The sequence below is a fragment of the Schistocerca americana genome, chromosome 4 (assembly GCF_021461395.2).
Source record: "Schistocerca americana isolate TAMUIC-IGC-003095 chromosome 4, iqSchAmer2.1, whole genome shotgun sequence".
Classification (NCBI taxonomy): Eukaryota; Metazoa; Arthropoda; class Insecta; order Orthoptera; family Acrididae; genus Schistocerca; species Schistocerca americana.
In genome coordinates, this window is record NC_060122.1 from 828,293,882 (window position 1) to 828,308,304 (window position 14,423).

General features: G+C 41.9%; 1 protein-coding gene across 2 annotated transcripts in view; it reads left to right on the forward strand.

The window, feature by feature from the left end:
* LOC124614027 (protein FAM193A-like) overlaps positions 1 to 14,423 on the forward strand; it is a 228,731-nt gene that overhangs the window by 179,270 nt on the left and 35,038 nt on the right. For both annotated transcript variants that reach the window (XM_047142845.1, XM_047142846.1), the window contains exon 18: positions 3,203 to 4,198. In XM_047142845.1, the coding sequence (XP_046998801.1) occupies positions 3,203 to 4,198 (996 nt within the window). The remainder of the gene's footprint in view (positions 1 to 3,202; positions 4,199 to 14,423) is intronic.

Consider the following 14,423-nt stretch of genomic DNA (forward strand, 5'->3'; position numbering starts at 1 on the left):
GGGCTACATATTTTTTTAATACGGGGTGTATAAAAAAGAATTATGTGATTTGGCACATCTGTATTTCTGAAACTAATAAACACACACGATGTATTGAATGGGAAACTCAAAAAGCTTTTTTAAAACCTTTTCATAGTTGTTCGACAGCTGCTGTTACGTGATGCCTTAGTTCATTAATTGTTGTTGGAGACACATAAACAGAGCCTTTTATAAACCCCCCAAGAAATAATCACATACGGTCAGGTACAGTGACCTTGGAGGCTGAATCATTTGGTCTAGTGCGACCGATCCATCATTCAGTAATCCTTTGATTTAAAAATTCTCGCACTTCCAGATGCCAGTGTGGCGGTGCTCCATCCTGTTGGTAAATGAAGTTGTTCAAATCAGTCTCCAACTGTGGGAAAAGAAAGGTCTCCAGCATAGTGAGATATGTGCTTCCTGGTATAATGTTCTCGGCAAAGAAAAATGGACCATACACCTTTTCCCGTGAAACTGCACAACACACATTAAATTTTGGAGAGTCCCTCTCACGTTGTACAACTTCATGTGATAGTTCGTACCTCATATTCTCTCATTTTGACACCACCTTTCCATTTAAATGGACTTTGCCTCACCACTAATTACTAAGTGTGGAAGAAAACTGTCATCCTCCAGCTTGCCAAGAACGAGATTACAAAACTACACACATTGTTGTTGTCACATTCACGAAGGGCTTGCAGTAGCTGAATTTTGTATGGTTCCATGTGTAAATGTCGACAAAACGCACACCAGATGAACATTGGGGGCATGTTGAGCTGTCGAGCTGCATGGTAAACGGCAAACAGATTTCTGCGGACTCCTTGTAAAACTATGACAGATCTGTTCAACATCAGTGTCGGACACTCGAGGACAGTCCGACGATTGGCCTTTACACAAACAACCTGTTTCTTGGAATTGTTCATGCCATCGTCGAATGCTTTGTGCTGTAGGAGGATCCAGCACCAGATCTAGTATGAAAGTCACACTGAATAGTTATTACTGAGCCACACTGTGCAAAATATAGAACACAAAATGCTTTCTGTTGTCCTGATACCATTTTTACTAGAACCAAAATGGGCGCACACTGCTGCTAATTAGCGGCAACCATGCCAAACTCAAGTGTTTGTTCTCTCCAGCAGAACGTTGTTCATGCACATAACTGAGATAAGGCCGACCGAAGTGGCCGCGCGGTTCTGGCGCTGCAGCCTGGAACCGCGAGACTGCTACGGTCGCAGGTTCGAATCCTGCCTCGGGCATGGATGTGTGTGATGTCCTTAGGTTAGTTAGGTTTAACTAGTTCTAAGTTCTAGGGGACTAATGACCTCAGCAGTTGAGTCCCATAGTGCTCAGAGCCATTTGAAATGAGATAACATAATAGTTATGATTTTTTATAATTGGATGATTCTTTTTCTATGCACCCTGTGTATATGGTGCATAAATATGTATGTAATATGTAAAGGGGGAATGTTACTAATAAAAATCTCAATATTCTTGACCAACTTATTTGTATTTTTGCATGATACTCTAATAAATTTCCATTGGACATAGAGTGTGTGTGTGTGGGGGGGGGGGGGGGGGGGGGGGCATGCGTGCGAACACTCATGTTTTGTATGTGTATTTTATATTTTGTTGCAGTTAGTCAAAATAGCTGTTCTCCAAGGGAGAAATGTAAGAGAATGTCACAGTGTGAATAGGGAAGTTTCAGCAAGGGCTTCTGGCTGCCAGTGGTCAGCAAAGCTCGGGAAGACCTGTCAGTATGTGGACTGACATGGCACGTGCCACATCAGGCAGCTACTGGAGGAAGGCAGATGATGGTTGCTACAGGGGTTGGAGAGGGCAATTGGTATCTAGAAACCCTCCACCCATGGGGTATTGTGGGCAGAGCAGCAACTGCACAAAATCTCATCACTGTGGGTACCACTTGTACTGACGGAAGTTCAATGGTGGATGTGATATGCAAAATATTCTCACCACCTAGCATGCTAACAGCAGGACAGTGACCATTTCCTGTCACAAATAATCACCATCAATGAATTCTAAATGTCAGTCTGCAAAGTGGTGATGTGCCAGATCGCCAAGGCAGCAGAAGTTCCATCAGAATCTTTCCCCTGAGAAACTGGCAGTGATCTTCACATATGACTTCAGGGTATCACTTTGTGCCACTTCGTTCCATGTGGCAGAACTGTGAGCACTGAGTACTAGAGGGCTCCCTGATGCAATGGGAACAACATGGTGTTTGGGAGAAACATCCAGATCTTGTGGACAGTGGAATCATACTGCATGACAATTCAAAACCCCATAAAGCAATGTGTACACAGTGGCAACTACGACCCTGAGGATGGGGGAATTGGAGCACCTGCTGTACTCTCCTGACGTTACCCTCTGTGACTATAATCTCATACAAAAGCTAAAGGAACCACTACATGGCAGGCAGTGTGCGACATGAGATGTTATTGCTAATGCTGTGTGGCAACAGGTGACCCTATTCAGACATGGTGTGGCAAATGGTGATGCAAGTGGTATTCAGTGCTCCCACATTGTTGGTAGCGTGTGTGAATGTTGCAGGGGATTACTTTGAGGGCCTTTAGATATATTTCTGTCATGTCAACTGTTTGTGTGCTGTGCTGTAATCATATTGCACCCTGAAACCAATGTTGTCCTGTACACTGCCGTAATAAATATGTGAGGCACAATGTTCACTTGTTTTTCAGTGTCCACACTTATAGTTCCCAACTCGTCTTTCCATCTGTATATACTGCATTTTTCAGCAGGGCTGCTGTCTGCAAGGGGAAAAAAAAAATGTTGCCGTTACTTTTGCTCAAACTTTGTATTTGTTGTGGTCCAAAAAATTTTTCCATGTTTTTGTAAAGTGTGGAAAGAGTCATATCTCAGTGTTTAGCATCTACTGGTTCTTCATCCAAGTGTCTTCTGTTATTTCCCAGTAGGTCACATCAGTTAAATAATTCAGATACACTACATTGTCGACTGCAACATTCAACAAAAAAGCTTTCTAACATAAAATATTTTTGCAGTAACGATTTCTGGCTTAAGACACTGCCATTGTTTGATGTATCATTCAGCATTTCAAAAATTTTACTTCAGTTTCAACCAAAAGATATTAAAATTTAATGATTTTATTTTTCCGTGGTATTATTATTGTTGTTGTTGTTCTGTTTATTTTCAGAAAATGTTGGAGTTATTACAGAAGGGAAGAAGAAAAATAAGAAAAAGAACAAGAATGGCAATCAAGATGGCAGTCTTAATGTAATCAACGGTTTTTCCAATCTGAGTAACAGTGAGCACAGAGACAAGTTAGTACAGACATGTAATTCAACATTGTCTCAACAATTGACCACAGTTACAAGGAATCAAACTCAGGTTACGACAAGCGGTCAGAAATTGCTACGTCTGCAGCAGCAGCAACAACAGCAGCAACAATCTGGAACTGTTCAGCCTGATATGGTATCATCAAGTCGTACATCTCAGTCGGCAATTATCAAAGTAAGTGGGTCAACAGTTACAATTAGAAGTCCTGCCCTCCAGCAAGCTATTGCAGCAGGAAACAGATTTCCACAACCTGTGCCGCAAACTAATCATCAAGAATACCTTCCTGACAACATTGGTGTGGATGTAACCTCAAAAAATGGAATTGTGAAGCATGTTAGTGGTAAGAAGGCATCTGGGCCAGTTGCCAATGGACAAATTGGAGGCATATTAAGAGGGAAAGAAAACGTGCCAGCATCATGTAGAGCACTAAATTGTGACAGCATTCCCCAGCATCGAATAGCCATCCGAAATGATTCAAATAATCGACATGTTGTGCAGCAAAATGGACTCCAGGAAAGTGCTGGAGGAGTAGGAACTAGTGCATCGAGTTTCAAGCCACGGCCGCAGCAGCAGCAACAGCAGCAACAACAACAACAACAACAACCACCTAAGCAGCAGCAGGCACAGATGAAATCGCCTGTGTTATCGGGGTTAACCGACCAGTCGGGAAAAGGAGTGCCTCAGATGTCTCTTGCAAATGGACAGCACGAACATTTTCTCCAGCAAGTATCCCCTGTAATATCAGGGTTCCAGGACTCACCAGCAACAAGTATATCAAATGATCCAAAGAGAAAAAAGAAGAAGAAGAAAGGAACATTAGGTCAAGGACAAGCTGATGATTGGAATCTAGTCGGTGAGTTCACTCATGCAACATATGTGTTGCACATGAAGTTGTCTCTTTATGTTTATTATGCAGTACTAATTCATTTACAGCATGTACTTCATTACTACACTGTTGTCTACAGCTTTGGTACTTCTATGTGGTTTATGCTGTAGTCTTGCCGTACAAAAGACTAAGTAATGTATTACAATTACTACAATGTGCCTGTGTCACTGGTGATGACCTTTCAATGATATGACACAAAACACTGGAATGCCTACCATAAAAGGCACAGTTTTACTGCAGTCTGTTTCAGTCTATTATGTTTTGTGTGTGGGGAGGGGGTGTTGAAGACCGTGTGACACTAAGACCAACAATGAGTATTAAACTCTTCATGAAGAAGGAACTTCTACAGCACATTAAGGCAGTGAGAAATGTAGACATAATCAGTGGAGGTAGCTTGCAACTTTCCATTTTTTGAATAAGGATTTGTTGTAGGAAGGAGGAGAGGATATTCCACTTATTTGTCAGTGGCTGTCTTTCATAAAACTAATGACACTGATCAGCCAAAACATTGCGACTACCTACGTAATAGCCGGTATGTCCACCTTTGGCAGGGATTAACAGCGGTGGCACATCATGGCATGGAAGCAAATCCAACATTAGAAGTGTTCGGTGCACTGTGTGTTTAGACTCACTTGCACTCTGCCTAGCATTAAAATCTGATTTTAGTTTCGCCACACTTCGCTGCCTGTCCTGTTTTACCAATCTGCCCAGCCTATGACATCAGACATCTGTTATGAGGGGTGTCCACCCAACGCCACGACATCTGGACTGGTTTCATCTTGGTTTTGCCATTTATTGAGGACACTCACCACCGCACTCCTAAAATTCCCGACAAGTCGTGCAGTTTCTGAAATGCTTTTTCCTAACTTCCGGGCTCTCACATTCTGCCCTCGGTCAAACTCAGATTGATTGCACACCTTCTCCATTCTACAGACAGACAGCATGTTCACTGATACCACAAGCACTGTGCGTGTGTGTGATTAGCAGTCATTCCTCACCAGGTGACAGTGCTATCAGCTGGACAGGTTTGTACCAGTAGTATGTTGGTAGCCATAATGTTTTGGCTGGTCACTGTATAAAGGATGTGGGATTATTTGAATTATTATAGTCACCAGCAACTTAATCCTGTTGAAATTTGTAAATCTTAGTGGGTGTTCTATTTTACGGTAACCATAATGCCAGTATACAAACAGTTTTTTTGTTTTATATTTGGTGTGGTTTAGGCTTTGCAGTACTTTAATGAACAACTTAAATTCAGTATCAGCAGCTACTGTTGGTGGCTAGTAGATTTAACGTGGATAGAAGTGTGGATGGATCCATCAGAGTGGTGGAGCTCAATATCCAAGAAGGAGAATGAGGTGAGGTGGATGTGAGAGAAGGTGTTTGTGGAGTCACTGGCATGAGAAGGGAGATGAATTCAGGGGAGAGGCTCTGGAATGGGACTAAGAATGTGAGTAGGAGATTACATTGGACTAATGGGGTGGGATGTTAACGGAGGAGGCAGACAGTTGACTGAAGCCTTCAGTGAGGTAGTCATGGTGATTCATTACACCAGTGGTGGAGCCTTTGTCTGCGCACGCGCGCCTGTGCACACACACACACACACACACACACACACACACACACACACACAGGTCACCTAATTCTGGGGACGGGGGCGATGAGCTCTGATGCCACATTCAGTCACATCTTAGATGTGTTCAGTCGCGTTCAGATTGGGTGAATGGTGGGGCTAGCCCATCAATTATATAACTCGCCGCCCTGTTCCTCGAACTGCGCCCTCGGACGCCTGCCCTTGTGACATGGTGTATTATCTTGTTGAAAAATGCCACTGCCTTTGGGAAACATGATTGTCACAAAGGCGTTACATGGTCTGCAACTGGTATATGGTACTCCTTTGCCATCATGGTGCCTTGCATGAGCCCCTTTGGACCCATGGATGCCAACATGAATGTGCCCCAGACATAATATAGCCACTGCCAGCTTGTCTCTGTCCTGCAGTACAGGTGTCAAGGAGCTGTTCCTTGCCCCCCTGCGATCACCATGATGATTAAGGTATTGCGATTTGTCAGACTATGCAATGCTCAACCACCGCACCAACATCCAATGCTGATGGTCACATGCCCATTTCAGTCGTAGTTGCCGATCTCATGACATTAACATTGACACATGCGTGGTCCATTGGCTGTGGAGGCCCCTAATTAGGAGTGTTCAGTGCACTGTTTGTTCAGACACACTTTTGTTCTGCCCAACATTAAAGTCCGATGTTAGTTCTGCCACAGTTCGACACGTGTCCTGTTTTACCAGTTTGCCCAGCCTATGACACGCGACATCTGTAATGAGGTGGTCGCCCAACCCCACGATGTCTGGGTGTGGTTTCACCATGTGTTGAAGACACTCACCACAGCACTCTTCGAACACCCGACAAGCTGTGGAGTTTCTGAAATGCTCGTGCCGTGCCCCTGGGCCATCGCAATCTGACCTCTGTCAAACTCTGATAGATCACGGGCCTTTCACATTTTACAGACAGACAGCACACTCACTCACACTGCACACACCATGTGTGTGTCTGGCAAGCAGTCATTCTTTGCCAGGTGATGCTGCCTGCAATGGATGGACTGGTTTATATCGATAGTAGGTTGGTGATCATAATGTTCTGGCTGATCAGTGTATATACTTAATGAAATAACAGTCTTACTTAAAGGATTGTCTTCTGCATACCACATTTTTCTTACGTATTGCTACAGTTTAGATTCAACATTGTATTTCCTACAGAGGTCACAACATATTCACTTAACAGCTTAGCTTTAGAGGTCATTGTACTATAATGTAAAAGGTAGTGAAGTTGTAGGTCATGTGACAGAATATTAGGGCCAAAAGATTTATAAGTAGACAACAGTTAAAAACAATTGCAGCAGAAAGAAATAGGAAAGGGGGTGTAAGAGAACGAGGGGGCTTAAGAGTCATCAGGAAAAGACCACAAACTAATATTGATCTTTAAAATTATTCTTCATCCAAGATATTATCTGTTGTAAACAAGGAGTGAAGTACCAGTGTGAAAATTCAGATTTGTTGAAAGTGGAGAGTAGTATTGAGAGAGAGATTGCATTATCTGCAGTGCAGTTATTTCGTATCGTGGGAGGAGGTGTGGAGACTGTTATGAATAAATAGATGGTTTCTCTATACGCTCACTTCTGTCACCCCTGGCTATGGATATTTTTATGGAGGACTGTAAGCAAAAGACCCTTATTGACGTTCCTGTAAACCTTCATAATGGTGTGAATTTTAAAATTTTCCCGGCGAATTGACTGTTCAAATAGGCCCCTAGAATAGCCAGGTTTTGTGCTGAATGGAGGTGTTGGTATTGACCTACATACTTACCAATAAAACAAACGCTGTATAGTAACAGCTCCAGAGACATCAAACTGAATGAACATGTCGATTAGGAACATCACACTACAATCTCACCTCCGGCTCTTCTCTCTTATGTATTCATATGTGAAAGAGTCATTTACTTTATGACACCATTATGAAGTTCAACCAAATTTCAGGCTTGCAGCCGGTCGTCGTTCAATACTTCACACAATATTTCAACTGGGCACCTGACAGTTATCTTCAGGTGAGCCGGCGCAGACTGGCGAAAACGTCCTCCATTCCGAAATATATAGCGTACTGTAACTATTCTGTGCATGAGTCGAAAACTTGATAGTTGAACCACACTGCCCGCCGGCAGCGCCCTCGCTGGTGGAATAGCGGAACTCAGTCACCCTCTGCGTTGCTGTTTGCCACGGCCATCGACGCAGTATGTGGATGACACTTTCATAGTGTGGCCTCATGGAGAAGATAAATTAATGGAGTTTCTACATCACCTCAACTCCATTCATAGCAACATCCTGTTCACCATGGAAATAGAGAAAGGTGGTTGTTTGCCTTTCTTGGATGTCCTGGTTCGAAGGAAAAATGATGGTTCTCTAGGGCATTCAGTTAACCAGAAACCCACTCATACTGATTTGTACCTGCAAGCATCGAATTGCCATCACCCATCGCAAACCATGAGTTTGCTTAAAATACTTGTTCATAAAGCTCATATTGTCTCAGCTCTAGATAGCTTACCTCAAGAACTCGCCCATCTAAAGACAGTATTCAGCGAAAATGGGTATTCCATCCGGCAGATTAACAGGGCACCAACAGTTAAAACTAAGAAGCAGGAAGTGAATAAAGAGGAGAACATGCCGGAACAATTTTTAGCTTTTCTTCCTTTCGTTGGCAACACTTCGTTTAAAATAGCAAGAATCCTCTGAAAATTGCAGGTAAAAGTGGTTTTCCGCCCACCATTGAAGATTGCAGACCTTGTGGGATCAGTTAAAGACAATCTGTTACTACGAAAGGCCGGAATTTACAAGATACCGTGCCAATGTGGTATGGCTTACGTAGGTCAAACCACACGCACCGTGAAAGAACGCTGCACTGAACATCAACATTACACCCGTCTTTTACAGCCAAGCAAGTCCGCTATTGCTGAACATTGTATTTCTACTGGACATTCAATGGAGTATGAGAAAACAATGATTTTGTCCACAGCAACGTCTTTCTGGGACTCCATTATTAAAGAATCCGTAGAGATACGACTGGCGGAAAAGCTGTTAAACCGTGACAGCGAAGACGACAGAGTGCGTCGATGGCCGTGGCAAACAGCAACGCAGAGGGCGACTGAGTTCCGCTATTCCACCAGCGAAGGCGCTGCCGGCGGGCAGTGTGGTTCAACTATCAAGTTTTCGACGCATGCGCAGAATAGTTACAGTACACTATATATTGCGGAACGGAGGACATTTTCTCCAGTCTGCGCCGGCTCACCTGAAGATGACCGTCAGGTGCCCAGTTGAAATATCATGCGAAGTACTGAACGACGACCGGCTACAAGCCCGAAATTTGGTTGAACTTCATAATGGTGTCATAAAGTAAATGACTCTTTCACATATGAATACATAAGACAGAAGAGCCGGAGGTGAGATTGTAGTGTGATGTTCCTAATCGACATGTTCATTCAGTTTGATGTCTCTGGAGCTGTTACTATACAGCGTTTGTTTTATTGGTAAGTATGTAGGTCAATACCAACACCTCCATTCAGCACAAAACCTGGCTATTCTAGGGGCCTTCCAAGCAATAGCTTACAGCTTTAGCAATGCTAAAAAGCTTTGAAAAGACTTTGCTTTTTGAAAAGTCATTCTGTTTCATCTGTAATTTAATTGGATGGATAAAAAAATCTGCTCACCAAGTGGCAGCAGGAGGAAACACGTTCAAAGGTTAAGTAAATTAGCAAGCTTTTGGAGCCAGTGGCTCCTCCTCCTGGCAGAAGGGTTGAAGGGGCAGGAAGAGGGTTGAAGGAAAAGGACTGCTGAGGTTTAGGAAATGGGGAGAGTTCGGAAAAGTCACCCAGAACCACGGGTCAGAGGAGATTTCTCAGATGGTAAGAGAGAAGTCGGTACCAAAACGCGTTCCATCTTAAGGCTTACAGCTAACTCTAAAAGACCTTTGACATTTGTCCACAAGGGATTTCTTCCACGTCATATAATTGTCTCAATGCTGTGTTTTTATGGCTTTCAGAGTGCCTAATTGGAGTAGAAGCTCTGAGGAATGTTGGGAAACTTCTCCCAGACAACACGACCATTGCTTTAGACCTATCACCACTATTTGCCTTATCAAGACTGTTACAGTCTCTCTAACCAAAAATGAAATCCTAGTGAAAAGGCAGTGTTTTTATTCCGAGACTTGAGTGGAATTTTTATGGTTAATGAACACATTGCAGAGAGTGGATTTCTGGTAGTTCATGCATTAAAGGAAATTTGTACTATCATTGTGAACATCATCTAGGGGACTACTTTGATGATGAAGTAGACATCAGAATTTAATAAGTTCGGAGTTACCTTAGGAAGTTTTGAAATTTTTAGGTCACAATTTGTATCATGCTGTTAACACAAGTCCGGGAAGACATTCATCACTCTCCTAGCAGTCAGATTTGTCAGTTTGTAGCCAACCCACCAACTGGTTCAAATTTCGACCTCCTCAATAGAATTTCGCCAGCAATTTGCATACCTGTTTAATCTAGAATTTGGGTCATTCCATGCCAAGTGGTCTAAACCTTCCCACCATCATGTCTCCAATTTTCTTCAAATTTTATCTGTAGCACTAGTCAAGTGCTAAATTAAGTTTCTCAAGATTTCAAGCCTCTAGCTGCAATACTTGCTGATCTACACCCCCTTGTCTGAAGGGTAGTAAGTTCGCATGCGCGCGACATCAGACAAAATGCCATTTTTGGGGTCTCATAAAATTGAAACCAATTCATAAGAATGGTTAGTAAGATGAGACCCTGTACAGTTTTTTGTGCTGATTCAAACGAAATTAATTATAAGATTACTGATGCAAAATCCGGTCAAACAAGTCGACTCAAAGTGTACCCCTAATTCTGTCGTGACTTAATGCGACAAATTTTGACCAATATTCAGACTGCAATAATTTCCTTGCAGATAAAGATATGGACTTGAACTTTTTACCAAGTCTTATCTTTGTGCTGGACATAATACAGCTGGATTTCCAACTACCCAGGCTTTATAGTCGCCTTGCAAAATCTCTTCAAATTTGGCAGTGTCAGCGCAAATGGCTTTATTTACCAAAGTTCAAAGCCCATTACTACAAAATAGTCAGCCTGGATTTAATTGTGAATAGTATCATCTGAAAGAGAAACTCTTGCTCTACGAGATGGATATATTTTTCTTTTGCAACGCTTCCATTAAGTGCTTATTTACTCAGGTCAAAGTATCTTATATTTTGTGTGCGCAGTGCCCTGCGTTGGTCCATGATGGCTGAGCCATTACTGGTTATCACAATAAAACCAGCATCCCCATCGCCATAGGGGCCACGCCCGATAGCCATGCAGTAACAGCCACGGGTGGGTATCTTTACTGCAGGTTCCCAAGCCTGATTACAGGGTGTCTTTACCACAGGATCCCAAGCCTGATTGTGGGTTTCTTTATGCAGGTTCCCAAGCCTGTCTTCCTCAGTTACTTCATCATTCTGGAAGCATCGTTGATTTGCAAGAGAATGCTTTCAGGAAAACTGTATTGCCGACCAGATGATGTCACTGATGGAGCTGGAATAACACCAATGATAAGTTGTTCTGGAATCCAGCAAGTATCACGTCTTAAGGGCCAATAAAATGAACTTGCAGGACCATGAGGATGCATAAAGCTTATGAAAGCATCTTTCTGTTCGACTGAGGTTTCAACGATGTTTCCAATCCACCATTTCTTTTCATAAATGCAAGCAACATACTGCCCAGGCTGAAGATCCATGACTTGAACTACTACTTCAGCAGCACTAATTTTGGCCAAAAAAGATGTCGCATCATTAGAAACTCTACTGACCTTAATTGTCGTCATATCAATGGGCAAAAAATGGTGGTTTTCTCTTGTGCCAGCTAGAGTGTGCCCTTGCAGGAATCTTTCTTCTTGAGAAGCTTTTTCTTCTTCAACTTCCTCTTTGCTGATGAAAAAGAATTTGATTCCATTGATATTATCATTGCAGAAGTTGAAAAGATCTTTGGGTGTTAGAATCTGGTTTTCATATGGACGTTGCAAACTTGCTCTTGCTGCCAACCGTTTTGTTGTGCCTCCAATGCCATCACAAGGCGACTTTCCATGGCTTGTTCCAAAGAAATTCCATTCTGCTGTTATTTCAAAATCTTCTTTGTGATAGCATAAGTTGAGAAAATTCTTGAAATTCTTATATTGTGCAGCTGAACCATCACTGAAGTAGTGGATGTGGCTTATTTTGGAAAATTGCATCTTCAGGTAATTGATTACTTTTCCAATGTAAACATGGACAGTAATCGTATCGTGTCGAAGGCAGTCACTAATAACACAAAGATTCACACATTGCACCTCTTCGTTTTCACAGTAGTAGACTACAAATGGATGAACTGTTGCTTGACTGTTTTCCCAGTGAAAGCCTTGCACTGCATCTTGAACAATAAATGAATAGTTTTCAGCAAAATCCATTAGTATTATGAATTCGCCTTCTTTCAAATCAGTTTTGAGAGCTTTCAGGTGCTGGCTTTGATGCTTGGCAATGTAGTGATGACAAGACAGGTTCCAAATTTTTGCTGCAATATCTTCAACATACTCTTCTGTTGAAAGCTGCTTTGTTTCTAAAGTATCCCTGTCGGTATGAATCCATTGTTTGTACTCAATCAGTTCTTCAGGGTCATTATCTTCAAAATATGTTGCAATAACTGCTTCTACACCTTCTGGACCAGGGCAGTTTTCACAACGATGAAGCATACAATCCTTGTTTTCCAAGCTGCAAACAGCTTTGCTAAGAATTTCCTTGTAGTCTTCATTGATTGATGCACCAGTGAGCATAAGCTTGACATTTTGGTGTATTGTACAGACACAAACTGAGTGCATTCCAGCAGAGCCAACTGTAACACACCATTTTGGTCTAAGCTCGCAAAACTTTGAGAAGCCAATTTCTGGTCCATTTTGCTTCTGATAAGACACGTACATTTCCTTCAAATTGCAAAGCAACAACCGCTTTTGCTTGTACACCTTTGTTCCTGAAATTCTCACAGGCACACAGTCTTTCTTCCCTGGACAAAGTCTGCTGAATTCGTCATCTTGAAAAAAGTCATGTACTTTCTGAACAACTTCATCTGAAAGCTTCCTTCCTTGCCGATTTGCTGGAAAAGCTAGAACACCTTGCTCATTCTTCAGTTTTCTCGCTTGCTTTACCATTCTTTCTGATACATTAAATGCTGTTGTCGTATCTTTAATTGTCCAGCTTCTTGGAACCAAGGTCAATATTTGAACTTTTGTCCTACGATTTGACACTTTACATTTTTCTTTCAACTCTTCTATAAGATTATCAAGATCTGCACAATTATTGCATGGGCGACTTTTACTTGAACTTGGCTGTTCATCGTAATTGATTCCTACAGCAGCAGCAATTTGATTCCCAATTAAACTTTGTGCATCCAAGATCTTTCTTTTTGCATAGCTTTGCTTATCTCTTTTACTTAGTTGTCTTCTTTTCAATGGTGAAGCACCAATAAATGATAAACTTTTGTTGATGGCTGGTTCAGTTTCATCCGTTGTGAAATCTTGTTCAGATTGGGTTGATAGTGATGATGAATCTTCTAGCTTTTGGTTCAGTGCCGACATGCAGCGAGGGCAAAGCTTCTGACCAGGTTTTATATCAATCACTTCTTTTTTCTTTAACAGGCAAAGTTTGGCAGCTGTTTCATTATCAAGCAGTCTAAGTCCAGCTTTTACATTGTGATTCCTCTTCTTGAATGGATTGCAACATTTCTTTTGCATCGCTTGATATTCATGTAGGAAGAGGGCTTCATGGTGGAAGCAAATGATGGAATTTTCGTCAAGTTTGGCTTCTGAACGCGAAACAAGCAATTTCTGGTCACATTCTGTGAAATCACTAAACGCTTTGAATCCAGTCTTCTTAGCATAGAAGATAACATGGCACTTCGATGCAGCAGCATCTTTTCCAATTGAACAGGGGGCCAACGATTCTTCTTCTTCATTAACTTCTGACATCTCTCACTGGCCAATCACTGAATAAAACACGAATGAAATATCCAATTATATCAGTAATTCTAAGCGACTATTAAGATTCAAATTCCTAGAAATGAAGAAAAATTAGTGCATCGCGCATACAAAATATAACAACTTTGATGTGAGTTAATGAGTACTTAATGGTCGCGTTGCAAAAAAAACAAATGTCAGTCTTGTAGAGCAAGAGTTTCTCTTTTAGGTGATACTATTCACAAGCAGATTCAGGCCAACTATTTTTTAGTAATTGGCTTGAAACTTTGGTAAATTTTACCGTTTGTGCTGACACTGCCTAATTTGAAGAGATACTGCAGGGCGACCATATGGCCTGGATCATTGCAAATCCGGCTGCATTATGTCTAGCACAAGCATGAAGCTTGGCCAAAAGTTCAAGTCCATATCTTCAACTGCAAGGAAATCATTGCAGTCTTAATATTGGTCAAAATTTGTCGCGTTGTGTCACGACAAATTTTGAAGTATACTTTGAGTCGAGTTATTTGACCGGGGTTTGCATGAGTAATGTTATACATAATTTCGTTGGAATCAGCAAAAAAAAACTGTACAGGGTCGCA